At 56.4% G+C, this 12,897-nt stretch overlaps 1 protein-coding gene and 1 long non-coding RNA gene across 2 annotated transcripts in view; both read left to right on the forward strand.

The window, feature by feature from the left end:
- The first annotated feature begins 2,642 nt into the window (after positions 1–2,642).
- LOC149523191 (uncharacterized) lies at positions 2,643–7,226 on the forward strand. The gene is made up of 3 exons (XR_016347113.1): positions 2,643–2,761; positions 5,069–5,186; positions 6,553–7,226. It is a non-coding gene; the product is annotated as an uncharacterized LOC149523191 (long non-coding RNA).
- A 4,227-nt stretch (positions 7,227–11,453) lies between these two features.
- Positions 11,454–12,897, forward strand: part of LOC142823330 (maestro heat-like repeat-containing protein family member 7) — a 200,137-nt gene continuing 198,693 nt past the window's right edge. The window contains exons 1-2 of the mRNA XM_089769956.1: positions 11,454–12,015; positions 12,312–12,415. Of these exons, the coding sequence (XP_089626082.1) occupies positions 11,583–12,015; positions 12,312–12,415 (537 nt within the window). The 5' untranslated portion in view covers positions 11,454–11,582. The remainder of the gene's footprint in view (positions 12,016–12,311; positions 12,416–12,897) is intronic.

Below are 12,897 nucleotides of genomic sequence, written 5' to 3' on the forward strand. Positions count from 1 at the left end.
CTAATATGCCATTAGCCTTCTTGGCTACAAGGGCACACTGTTGACTCATATCCAGCTTCTCATCCACTGTAACCCCCAGGTCCTTTTCTGCAGAACTGCTACTTAGCCAGTCGGTCCCAGCCTATAACAATTCTTGGGATTCTTCCATTCAAGTGCAGGACTCTGCACTTGTCCTTGTTGAACCTCATCAGATTTCTTTTGGCCCAATCCTCCAATATGTCTTGGACACTCTGCACCATATACCCTACCGTCCAATGTATCTACCTTTCCCCCTAGCTTAGTGACATAGGCAAACTTGCTGAGGGTGCAATCCATCCCCTCATCCAGTCATTAATAAAGATGTTGAACAAAACCGACCGTAGAACCGGTCTTTGAGGTACTCTGCTTGAAACTGACCGCCAGTCCGACATCGAGCTGTTGATCACTACCCATTGAGCCCAACAGTCTAGCCCAATTTCTATCCATCTTACAGTCCATTAATCCAATCCATACTTCCTTAACTTGCTGGCAAGAATAAGTCCAGGTCTATCACATCCACTGAATTCCCCATGTCCACAGAGCCAGTTACCTCGTCATAGAAAGCAATCAGGTTCGTCAAGCATGACTTGCCCTTGGTGAATCCATGCTGACTGCTCCTGATCCCTTTCCTTATTCTAAGTGCTTCAAAATGGATTCCTTGAGGATCCCCTCCATGATTTTTCCAGGGAGTGAGGTAAGGCTGACCGGTCTGTAGTTCTGTGGATTGTCCTAAGGAACATCTTGGTACCATTTACCTCCCACAAATAAAGTACATACCGACCTATGTTCAGGACCAGGTCAAAGTTGACAGCATAACAGATAGTAAGTTGACAGTATGAAGACTAGGAAGTAAGCCCCCTTCTGCAAGGTAAGGGACGGTAACCAGGTAACAGGGGGTAGCAACCTGATACGTCAGGAATGTATAAAAGTTCACCTCAAATGGTGTTCACCAGCTGACTGTGTGGGGACACTGGATGGTGCTCAGTGGGTGTTAGGACATTGCCACGGCTTCCATAAAGTGTAGCGGCGCAGCGCTGAGTCTGTTCGCTGGCAATTATTATTGCATGTTGTTACGCAAAAAATCTGCTTGGGCGATTTCGAATCTTATCTGGTTTGTGGTCTCTGGGGACTCTGGGCACGGAGACCACATCCAGCGATAGTGACTCGGCTCTGCAACTTTAGCGAAGAGCCAGGTGGCTTGTACCTCATGCAGTAGAGAAGGCTCCAGACTTACAAACCAGGTAACAGAACTTTTGCGTTCTCCTCCAGCAGCAGGCGCTCCGACACAGCTGGACTGAGTACAACACCTGCAAATAACCCAGTTAGTTAATGCAAGCATAAAGAGAGGCAGCCTGGCCAGATGTAACCATTCATTAACTTCCAGGCCAGAGAGGGCCATTGTGATCTTCAGTCTAGCCTGGCATCCTATGAGGTGCACACAGGCCCTTCTCTTCCACTTGTTTAAACAGAGGCACCCTGGGGCACCTTAAAGACTAACACGTGTATTTGGGCATCCGCTTCCAGGGGTAAAAAACACTTGGACCTGCTTTTCCTCCGCAACAGCTGATGCCCAAATAAATCTTCAAGGTGCCACAGGACTCCTTGTTAGTAATGACTGTTGGGGTTGCCCCTCTAAGGCTATGTCTACACTGCAGGCTTTTTGCACAAGAACAGCTGTTCTTGCGCAAAAACTTGCAGAGTGTCTACACTGCGTGCGTGTTTTTGCACAAGTATTACAGTACAGCATCAGCAAACAGGGCTTCTTCCGGAAGAGTTATTCCTCTCCCCACGAGGAATAAGCCCTCTTGCACAAGAGCTCTTCCAGAAGGCGGCAGTGTAGACAGGCAACATGAATTTCTTGCGCAAAAAACCCCTACGGCTAAAATGGCCATCAGAGCTTTCTTGTGCAAGAGAGTGTCGACACTGCCATGGATGCTCTTGTGCAAAAGCACATCTCTTCTGCAAAAGCACATGGCAGTGTGGACGCGCTCGTATGGAAGACCTTTTGCACAAGAACTCTTCTGCAAAACAGTTCTTGTGCAAGAAGCCTGCAGTGCAGACAGAGCCCACGAGTTTCAGAGGGGTAGCTGAGTGAGTCTGTAACAGGAAAAACTTAAAACACAACATAAAACTTAAAACACACCTTAAAGATTAACAAACCGTGTCAATGGGATCATGAGCTTTCCTGGGCATAGCCCACTTCTTCAGACGACTGGAGTGTTGTATGTCCAGAACCAAAATGAACAGGGGAGGAAAAAATGGGAGGGGCGAAAAAAGGAGGCAGGGGGTATGTAAATATCAAAGGGAAAACCCAGCTGGTATGTAACAGGCACCACTGATAAGAGTTGTTGGGAATTTCCCAGGAACCGATCGGGGTTTCTTAGGAACAAGTTTAAAAAGGGGTGAGAATCGGGGTGAACTGGGTGGATGCCTGGGTGAGGGTTGGGTCGAACAACGCAGGGAGGGAAAAGCAGGAGCGTGGGGCGTGAGGGCAGGTGAGCGCTGCGGTGAAAGCCACGTGCGCAGGCCGGGCCGGGCCCCTCTCTCCTCCAGCTGACTTGCAACTTCCACTGCCGGCCCACGTGGCCCTCGAAGGGCGGAGCTTCCCCTTTCCTGCGCCCGCCCCTGGGGCCCTCCAGCCAATGGGAAGCGAGGGCTAATGTTGCTGGTGTTTCAACATTCGGAGCCGGCTGGCACAGCTGCTGCCGCGGGCCCGGGAGCTGCGAGCAGGCAGGAGGCGGAGGTGAGGGGCGGGGGGCGGTGACTCCTGGCCCCCCAGCGCAGGGGGGTCCAGGTCCGGGTCCGTCCGGGGTTACCAGGCCGCGCACTCCCCTCGCTCTTGGAGGCGACGCTGGTGCCAGTGTCTGCTTCAATGCGACCCTACAATAACAAGCCCCAATCGGCCGAGTCGCTGCTTGTTTCACCTCGTGTCCCCCTGCGCTGCAGAAATCCTGCCTGTGCTGGGCCAGCCCCGAGACACGGGGTTGCCCCTGGATTGTAAGCAAGCTGCCCCCTTCTCCCCCATGCTCCCCATTCCCTGAATATCAGTCCTGCCCCCGCAGCCTGCACAAATCTTCATCCTTTAGGACCAAATAGGAAGGGGAGGGGGCGAGGGATTATTTTCTTTATTCCCACCCCCCCCCAGCGGAAGGAGCTGTTCTCTGTGTCTGTGTTTACAAACCAAGGAACATGTTTCTCCCTGGTTTGGGTTGGGGGTTTTTTTTTTGCCTGTTTCTTGACAAGATTGATTGAAATGTTGGTCTGACTAGAGTAGTCCCCAAGTTTAGCGCCCTGCCCTGAAGCAGGACGAAGTCAACCAAGACCTACGGGTTTGTCTAACCCTGTCTAATTCTTTCTTCCCACCCATGCTTCCCCAGAAGGGATCAGACAGGCTGTACACAGCGGGTGTTTAAGTCTCAGCTTGACAAAGCCCTGGCCGGGTTGATTTAGTTGGGATTGGTCCTGCCTAGAGCAGGGGGCTGGATTTGATGACCTTCTGAGGTCTCTTCCAGCTCTATGATTCTATGATTCCCTCCCCTTTCCTTCACCATCATTAATATCCTTTTGCAGTGAGTTCCAGAGGTTGATTATACACTTCAAAATACGTCCGTTTTAACTAGAGCTGGAAGGAAGTTTTCTGAGGGGATGTTTTTCCATTGGAAAATGCTGATTTTAGTGACCTTTTGTTTGGAAGGGGAAAACTCCACCATTTCAGAACATTAAAATGTAGTTTTCCATTCCTGAAATGACTCTTTGTTTGGTCTCTTTAAAGTTTATCTTCCGTAATCCACCGTACTACATTTAAAAAAAGTCAAAATCTAAACAAAACGTGAATTTATTTGCAGAACTGTGTGTGATCAGGAAAAAAAAGTCAAAATCCTGGAATTTCTAGTCCCAATTCAACCCTACTTTTAGCCACCTTGGTGCCAGGGATGTAAAATCTCATTTAATTAGCTAACCAGTTAAACAATATGTTGAACCAGTTAACCGATTAAATGGGACACGTAGGACGTGTTAAAGATGGGCTTGGAGCAGCCCACACACCTACCCCCTTGGCACACTGCTGTGACTGCTGAGCAACCCTACCCGTGGCGTGCCAGAGTGCCCTCTGCCTATGGCTGGTGGAGGGCTGCTCCAGCCCCCTCTGGTTAACCATAACCGGCTTACTGGTTAACCATTCACTTCCGAACTTGGTGTCCCCACTGCTAACATTAGGACAGTGGTCCCCAACACGGTGCCCGCATTTGTATGCGCCCGCCAAGTGCTCAGGGCTGGCCTGGCCCCGGGCACGTGGCGCATGTGCGGTGCCGGAGCTGGCCCCGGGCGCATGGTGCACGGTGAGCGCCGGCCCCGGGGGCGCCGCAGATGGGCTGCCCGCGCTATGGCCACGTGGTGCATGGGGGGAGCGCAGGCCCCGGGCGCGCGGCACTTGCAGGGTGCGCCAGCCCTCGGTGCGCAGCACTTGGAGAGCACCGGCCCCGGGCGCGTGGCGCTTGGGGGGGGAGAGTGTCAGCGCCAGTGCAGGCCCCGGGCGCGTGGTGCTTGGGGGGAGAGCGCCGGTCCCGGGCGCGCGGCGCTTGGGGGGCCCGGCCCTGGGCGTGCAGTGCTTGTGGGGGGGGGCGGCCCTGGGAATGTGGCTATGGGGGGGTCCCCGCCCCCAGGTGCACAATGGGGGTCCCCACACCAGGGCGCCCTGCGGGCAAACGGCCACGCCCCTTGGCGCCGGGAAACCTCAAATGGTTGGGGACCACTGCATTAGGAGAAGCCGTTGGCTGCCTGCCCCGCCCTGCCCCATTCCTTCTTTGACATTCCCCTGCTCCCATGGGGGTCACGCTGCCCCCCTTTGAGAGCTGATGCTGAAAAGTGCTGGGAAAGCTCGGGGCGATTATCTGCCTGACCCCGGTGAATAGGAGCTGCCAAAGGCCCTGAAGTGTGACAGACCCTGGAGCTGTGACCGGCCCTTTCACCCAGCAGGATGTGCCGAATGCCCCAGAGGACCAAGGGATGGTGGGCGTGGCACTTCAAGCACACCTTGATTTTCTTCTGTCAGGGCTGGGGCATCGGACCGTCCAGGCTGGGTTCCTGTGATTTCCCGCGCGTGCTGGGCGGATGGTTTCCTGTCCAGTGCAGACTGCCGCTGGTGCGGGACCTCTGCATATAAACGCTGGGTAAGTCCTGGTGGGTTTTTAATGGGCAGTGTCATGTGGTTTGGTAACTCAGGGTGCCCCTGTATAAAACTATGGGACACCAACATCTTGAATACTGTGTACAGATGTGGTCTCCTCACCTCAAAACAGATATTTTGGCCTTGGAAAGGGTTCAGAAAAGGGCAACTAACATGATTAGGGGTTTGGAACGAGTCCCATATGAAGAGAGGTTAAAGCGATGGGACTTTTCAGTTTAGAAAAGAGGAGATTGAGGGGGGATATGATAGAGGTCTATAAAAACATGAGTGGTGTGGAGAGGGTGAATCAAGAAAAGTGATTTATTAGTTCCCATAATAGAAGAACTAGAGGACACCAAATGAAGTTAATGGGTAGCAGGTTTAAAACTAATAAAAGAAAGTTCTTCTTCACACAGGGTGTAGTCAACCTGTGGAACTCCTTGCCAGAGGAGACTGTGAAGGCTAGGACTATAACAGGATTTAAAGAGAAGCTAGATAATTTCACGGAGGTTAGGTCCATAAAAGGCCATTAGCCAGGAGATAGAAATAGTGTCCCTGGCCTCTGTTTGTGGAAGGCTGGAGAAGGATGGCAGGAGACAAATCGCTTGATCATTGTCTTTGGTCAACCCACTTTGGGGCACCTGGTGCTGGCCACTGTCAGCAGACAGGCTACCCAGTACTGCCGTTCTTATGTTAGGGTTCTTGGTCGGGGCACAGGGCAGAGCCCATCGGTTCAGAGCTGCTAAGAGCAGAGTTATTTGCACTTACATCCCAGCCAGACTCCCTCATATCCCCTAACACAGGGCTGGGGGGATCCCTTTTTGGGTCGGGGGCCACAGAGAAATCAGTCGGGCCTTGTAGTAGTTGGGCGGCAGGAGTGGAGCTTAGTGCCTACGGGGCCAAGGGAAACAGAGAGGGCACCATGTCCACAGGGCCGGGGTGCCATTTTCCCTAGGGCCTCCGGGGGGGTGGGGGGGGGGGAGTGTGTCTATGGTCTAGGAGCCAGGGCCCACCAAAGATGAATCCGACCCAGGCTCTGGTACATCTCTGCAGCGCTGCCGGCCGGTTCCCCCACCTCTTGGTCCTCAACCCAACTAGACCCGCTTCCCGACGGCTGGTTGCCCCCCGGCCAGCCCCGCTCCCTCCAGCCCCCTCCCAGCCAGCCCCGCTTCCCGGCGGCCGGTTCCCCCCCACCCCCTCTCTTCCAGCCAGTCCCGCCCCCCCCCCCCTCCGGCCCCTGCTGTTCGGTATTTTTTTTAAACCATCTGGTAACCCTAGCAGGTGGGGGTGAAAAGTGCATGGAAATGCCCGCACAGGCGCGTCTGGGAATGAGATGCTGCTCTAACATCTCCGCCTCTGTTCACTTCCAGCCCCTGCCTCGTGGCGCTGGCCCCCCGTGGCCTGGGAGGGCTCCCCAGGCGCACCATGGCCCGGCATAGCAAGCTGCAGAAGCACGTCCTGAGCCTATACAGGCAGTTCCTGCGCACCGGCCGGGAGAAGCCGGGATTCCTGCCTCGCATCCAGGCCGAGTTCCGGAAGAACGCCAGCATCCCCCGGGCCGACGTGATGCACATCGAGTATCTGCTCCGCCGTGGCCAGAGGCAGCTGGCGCAGCTCCGAGACGCGAACACCAAACAGATGGGCACCTTTTTCCAAGCCAAACCGGAGGAGCAGTGACCCCTGCTGGTTGGCGCAAGCGTCTGTCTTGTACTGGGACGGTTGGGGGTGAATTCACAGATCAGCCTTCCTGGTTCTCACATCCCTGTGCACCCCTCGTGTCCAAACACAGGTGCCTGGCTTGGCATTTGCTGAGCTAAGGTGTCTTTATTGGCAGCCAAGCTTTTAAACAGTTCAGGTGTGGATGGGTGATCTGGAGGAGATGCTCTTGTTTCCAGGACCTGGTACACAATTCATTCTACCCCTGCTGGCTCCTCTCTTCGGGTATGTCTACACTACAGCGCTAGTTCGAACTAAGCTAATTCGAGCTAACGCGTCTAGAACTAAAAACTAGTTTTGCTAATTCGAACTAGCAAGTCCACATTGAGTGGACTCTGAACAGGGCTTAAGGATGGCTGGAAGCAGTGCCAGCAGGGCATCAGAGGAGAACTTAGAGCATGGAGATGCAGTCTCAGGCTAGCCGAGGGCTGCGCTTAAAGGGTCCCGACCCCCCACCCCGGACAGACAGTTCTCAGGGGTGCCCCGCTTGCAAAGCAGTCCTGGCTTGGAGTGCCCACACTGGGCACATCACACCACTCAACCATCAGCCCGGCTGCACTTGCCGCAGGCTGCCATCTGGGGAGAGGGGGTAATCGGGGGGCTGCAGGAGAGCTTCCACCCCCAGAAGCCTGCAGGGCCAGCCCAGTCCTCCCCATCGGGGGCTTGTACCCCATTCCTCCCTCACCTCCTTCCACTTACCCTTCCCTAGCCCCCCTTCTTATTGTTGTACAAAATAAAGATAACGTTTCTTCCAACATTGACTCTGTCTTTATTGAACAAAACTGGGGGAGACTGGGAAAAGGAGGTGGGAGAGGGGAAGATTAAGGCTGGGAGAGGGGAGGGCAACTAACATGATCAGGGGTTGGGAACAGGTCCCAGATGAAGAGAGGCTACAGAGACTGGGACTGTTCAGCTTAGAAAAGAGGAGACGGAGGGGGGACAGGCTAGAGGTCTCTAAAAGCAGGGGTTGGGTGGAGAGGGTGCATTCAGAAAAGTTCTTCCTGAGTTCCCATAAAGAAGGACTAGAGGACACCAAAGGAAAGGACTGGGTAGCAGGCTTGAAACTAGTAAGAGAAAGTTGTTCTTCTTGACAAAGCAAATAGTTAACCGGTGGAACTCCTTGCTGCAGGAGGCTGTGAAGGCTACAACTAGAACAGAGTTTAAAGGGAAGTGAGATCAAGTCATGGAGGTTGGGTCCATGGAGTAGTCTTAGCCAGGGGGTAGGAATGGTGTCCCTGCCCAAAGTTTGTGCAAGGCTGGAGAGGGATGGCACGAGACAAATGGCTTGGTCACTGTCTTTGGTCCATCCCCTCCACGGTCCCTAGGGTTGGCCGCTGTCGGCAGACAGGCTACTGGGCTAGATGGACCTTTGGTCTGACCCAGGACGGCCATTGTAAGCTCAGGGCTCAGGGTCGGGGGTCTCAGTGGACCCCCTTGATTTTCATGCAAACCTGCTCCTGGGTGGCCAGGCTGGCAGCTCTCCTGCCCTAGATGGCCACTTTCCTGTGCCTAGTGTGGAGATCGTGGACGAGGTCCACGATGTCCGCACTAGCCCAGGAATGTACCCGCCTCTTGCAGTCCCGGGCAAGCTTCCGGGAGCCGCCAGCCTGGTCCCGGGAAGAGGGGGTGGGCTGGGGGACATCGGGTGGGTGGCTCTGTGCCGTGCCAGGTGCAGGGTCTGCTGGCTGGGTGCTAGCAGGCTTGCACCTGGCACGGGCACCGTAGCCAGCCCGTGCCCCTTTAAGGGGTCCGGGGCCGGGAGGGGGGCATAGAGTTTCCCTGGTGTTGGCCAGAGTGGCCACCAGGGAAACTTGGGGAGGGCTAGCCTCCCACTCGTTCGAATTAAGGGGCTACACAGCCCTTAATTCGAACTAGTAAGTTCGAACTAGGCTTAAGCCTCGTAAAATGAGGTTTTCCTAGTTCGAACTAAGCGCTCCGCTAGTTCGATTCAAATTCGAACTAGCGGAGCGCTAGTGTAGCGGCTATGAATGTTAGTTCGAACTAATGTCCGTTAGTTCGAACTAACATTGTAGTGTAGACATACCCTTCCATCCTTAGCCAAAGAGGAACAAGCCAGTTAGCCCAGGGAAATAAAAGAAAGGGAGAGCGGTGACGGAAAACCCTGTGTCTGTCATTTTTTCAAATGATCTATCTTGCCTAAAAGCCTGTCAGGGATTGGGCTCTGTTGCAGGAGGTGCTGGCGAAACACTCCGTGGATTTGGGTGCTACAATTCCTGAGTGTCGTCCGCCTTCCTGCCCCCTCCCCCCACCGAAGCGCTTTGGAAGGCTCACAAAGGACAGAGACCTGCCTTTTGAAAATCTGACTCCCCACCGGTGTCTCAAGACAGGCGGCTCTCTCTCGCCAAAAACGGAGGCAGCAGCGTGGGATGACAGGCAGCCAGGTCGCAAGGGGAGGTGCTTTTTAGACCAGTTCCCTCCTGGCACTCCGTACTGCTGCCTCTGTATCAGAGGCAGCAGCACAAGCTGGCAGCAGCCCTTGCCTGGGGGCTGGGTCTGAGCTTCTGGACCTGGTGCAAACTGGAACTGAGCGAGGCTGCCTGCCTGCCTGGCTCCTAACACACTGTAAATGCAGAGCCGCAGAGGGGGTAGGTCCCGCACCCAGCGCGAGCCAGGACTGAGACAGCTGGCCCCTGGGGACTATCGAAAAGTCAAGTAACCGATAAGAAATCATGAGGTTAATTGACTACTCAGTGAATATCTAACGTCCCTAATCCCTTTTCATAGTTCCCCTCTGGACTCTCTCTCCTAAAGCATGGCCCTGAGATCTGGACACAGTGCTCCAGCTGAGGCCTCCTCCGTGCCAAATAGCTAGGAGAGTGACCTCCCATGTCTGCCGTACGTCTCCTACCACGCCCCAGGGCTATGCCCTCTTACTGAAGGGCTTTGTGTCTGAGATCGCTTCTCTCCTAGGCTACGTCTACACAACGAGTTTTTTTGGCAACAAATATGCTAACGAGGGACTCTATGACACGCAATGTCATTTGCATATTTTCTGCCAATCCGTTTTTGTGCTCGGGGTTTGTGCGCAAAACCAAGCCGTGTGGATGTTTACTTTTTGTGCAAAAAACCCCCTTTTCCCACAAGATCCCTATGCCTGCAAAAAGGCTGACCGATCTTGTGCAAAAAGGGGCTTTTGCCTAAAAAGAAAACATCCACATGGCTTGTTTTTGCGTGTTCTTGCGAAAAAACTTGTGGCGCGTCTACACTCTACGTGTGTTCTTGCAGAAGTAAATTTGCAGTAAAGCATCAGAGAACAGGGCTCCTTGCACAGGAGTTATTCCTCTCCCGACGATGACTAAGCCCCCTTTGTGCAAGAGCTGTTGTGCAAGAAGGCAGCGTGGACGGGCACCAGGGGCTTCTTGAGCAAGACACTTTTATGGCTAAAATGACCATCAGAGCTTTCTTGCACAAGAGAGCGTTCACACTGCCATGGACGCTCTTGTGCAAAAGCCTATGGCAGGGTGGAGGCACTCTTGCACGAGACCTTTTGCGCAAGAACTCCGGCGTGAAACAGCTCTCGTGCAAGAAGCCTGCAGTGTAGGGCAGGGAGCAGCCTATGAGGGAGGGGGAGGGACCCCTAGTAATGGCTCAAACTTCCCAGGGGGGTGGCCAGAGGCAGGACATTTGCCTGGCAGGGTGAGGGGGGGGCGGTGACCTCACAGGGGCTTTGGGCAGCCCTCAGCATATAAGGCAAAGGGCAGGTGGGGAGGTGGTGACCTCACAGAGGGACCCACATCTCAGGCTGATAAAAGCGGGGGGCGGGCCCAGGGGACTTTGGAGACCCCCGGTTGCTTTAGCTCTGGTGCGTCTCCTCCTCACGGTTCCTTCGCGTTCTGTGAGTTCCACATCCCGACACCTTTGTGACGAAGGTAAGAGCCCCCAGGGGTTGGATCCCGCCCGGGGCCGGCTGGGTTCCAGGCAGGCCCAGCCCTCGGTCAAGGGCCAGAAGGTGATTCCTCACCTGGGCTGCGTCCTTAGCGCCACTGGGGCTTTCTCCTGGTTGGTTTCCCTTTTCCTCCATCCCCCCACATTTCTGCTCTGTTCTTGCCTCCTCTGTGACCTTCCCTTGCTGCCTCCCCCAGCTTGGGACCCAACAGACTAGCTGAAGGACGGGGGGTGGTTTGCAGGAGCCGTGGGGTGGGGGATGCAGCCCCCATTGTGGGGACTGGGGAGGTGGGGCTGGAACAAGTCTATGCCGGTGTCTTTGGGGAGAACGCTCCACCCCCCACACCTTAGATTCTCCCCTGATTGGCCAAGAAGGGGCTGTTGATGGGCAGGAGACTCGTGGAATGAGGAGTAACGGTAGTTTGAACTAGGAAGCCTAGTTCGAACTACCTAGTTCATGCCCCGTGTAGCCGCGCTGCACGGGGTTCGAACGAGCGGGGTTTTAAAAATGGCGGCTCCCCGCTTATGCAAATGAAGCCCGGGAAATTCAAATCCCGGGCTTCATTTGCAAGTGCGGTATGCCTACATTACCCTCCTAGTTCGAACTAGCGGGGTAGTGTAGACATACCCTCAGGTCCTTGCAGTGCCTGTGCAAGACCGAACCGATAAGCAAGGGGCCATTTGGGGGCTGGGGGCAGTCGCTCTGGGGAGCTGGAACCCCTGGATTTCGTTCATCAGGCTGCGCCCCAAGCTCCCCTTTGCTCCCCTCATTTGCAGCATGGCCAAACGTTTTCGGCTGTGGTTCAAGAAAGCCCTGAAGATGGCCCCAGGGCCGGTGGGGAGCAGCTTCTCCGTCCCCGCGGGCGGGGAAGCTGGATCCCACCAGCTCGGGGCGACTCGCCCACCGGCCAGGCCCCCCCGGACCTGGCTCCAGAGGCGGCTGGGCAGGCGGGACCCAGCCCAGCGGGGGAGCCGGGTAGGGTGGCTCCGGGGCCTCCTCTGTGGAGAGAAACACCTGCCCCGGGAGCCCAGCCCCCATTACCACCAGGGGGCATCGCCCTGCCCGGCCCCCGGGGACCTGCCAGTCTCCGGGAGCCCCCAGCCCGTCGCTCCCCGCACCAGCCCCTGCAGCTGTGGGTCCAGGTCCGTCAGCAGCAGCGCCTGGGCCTCCAGCTGCAGCCGGGCCACCTCCTGCAGCCGCTCAGACCCAGGTGAGGGGCCGTGAACACGCTGGGCCCAGGGGCTCACCCAGTACCCGGGTGGGGGGCGGGGAGGGGCAGCCCCAGTGTCTGCCCCGCAGCCAGGGCAATGGATGGGGGGGGGGGGGTGCTTGGCTCTCTTGTTCCTGGTGGGGGCTCTGCTGAGGGCGTTGGCAGATGTGAGGGTGGAAGGGGGATGGGTCCCTGCGAGGGGCGTGTGGGGCCCAACCTGCCCTGGGTCCCTGACATGGGGGCGCGTGACCCCTGCTGGCCGCTGGAGTCACCCTGGTCCCTTCCCTCCCGCACAGAGCCCCCCTGCGCCTCGGCGGAGCTCTGCCAGGAGCGGGTGGACTCCCGGGTGGAGGAAGGGGCCATCTACGACATCGAAGAGCAGCTCCACACCCGGGACACGGTAGGAACCTTCTCCACACGGGGGGGACCCGAGATTGTCCGGCCCCTTCCCAGCACGTCCCCCCCCCCTCCGGGAGGGGCTTGTCCCTGGGGATCCCCCTGGGGCCCCTTCTCCTGCATGACCTGGGCCCCCCAAGCTGGGGGCTCTTGTCATGCACCAGCTGGGCCCCCACAAGCCTGAGGCAGCAGTTGGGGGGGGAGTGCGGGTGCTTGGACAACCGGCAGCTCCCACCTCCACTCCTGGGAGACCTGAGCCCTGCAGCTGTCCGTGGGGGGCAGGCAGGCCCCAGGCTCACAGACTCTCTCTGGGGTGCAGAGCCCAGCCGCCCTGCAGCGGTTCCTCTTGGCCATCCCCCTCGCCTGCCTCGCCGCCCTCCAAAGGGGCGAGGACACCCTGGCGCCGCGCTGCTGCAAGGACACCATGATGGCCAGGATCGTTGTAAGCGAGTCGCGGCAGCCGGGAGGAGGGAAGGGGATACGTGG

The sequence above is a fragment of the Pelodiscus sinensis genome, chromosome 18, assembly GCF_052426305.1.
Source record: "Pelodiscus sinensis isolate ZL-2025 chromosome 18, ASM5242630v1, whole genome shotgun sequence".
Classification (NCBI taxonomy): Eukaryota; Metazoa; Chordata; order Testudines; family Trionychidae; genus Pelodiscus; species Pelodiscus sinensis.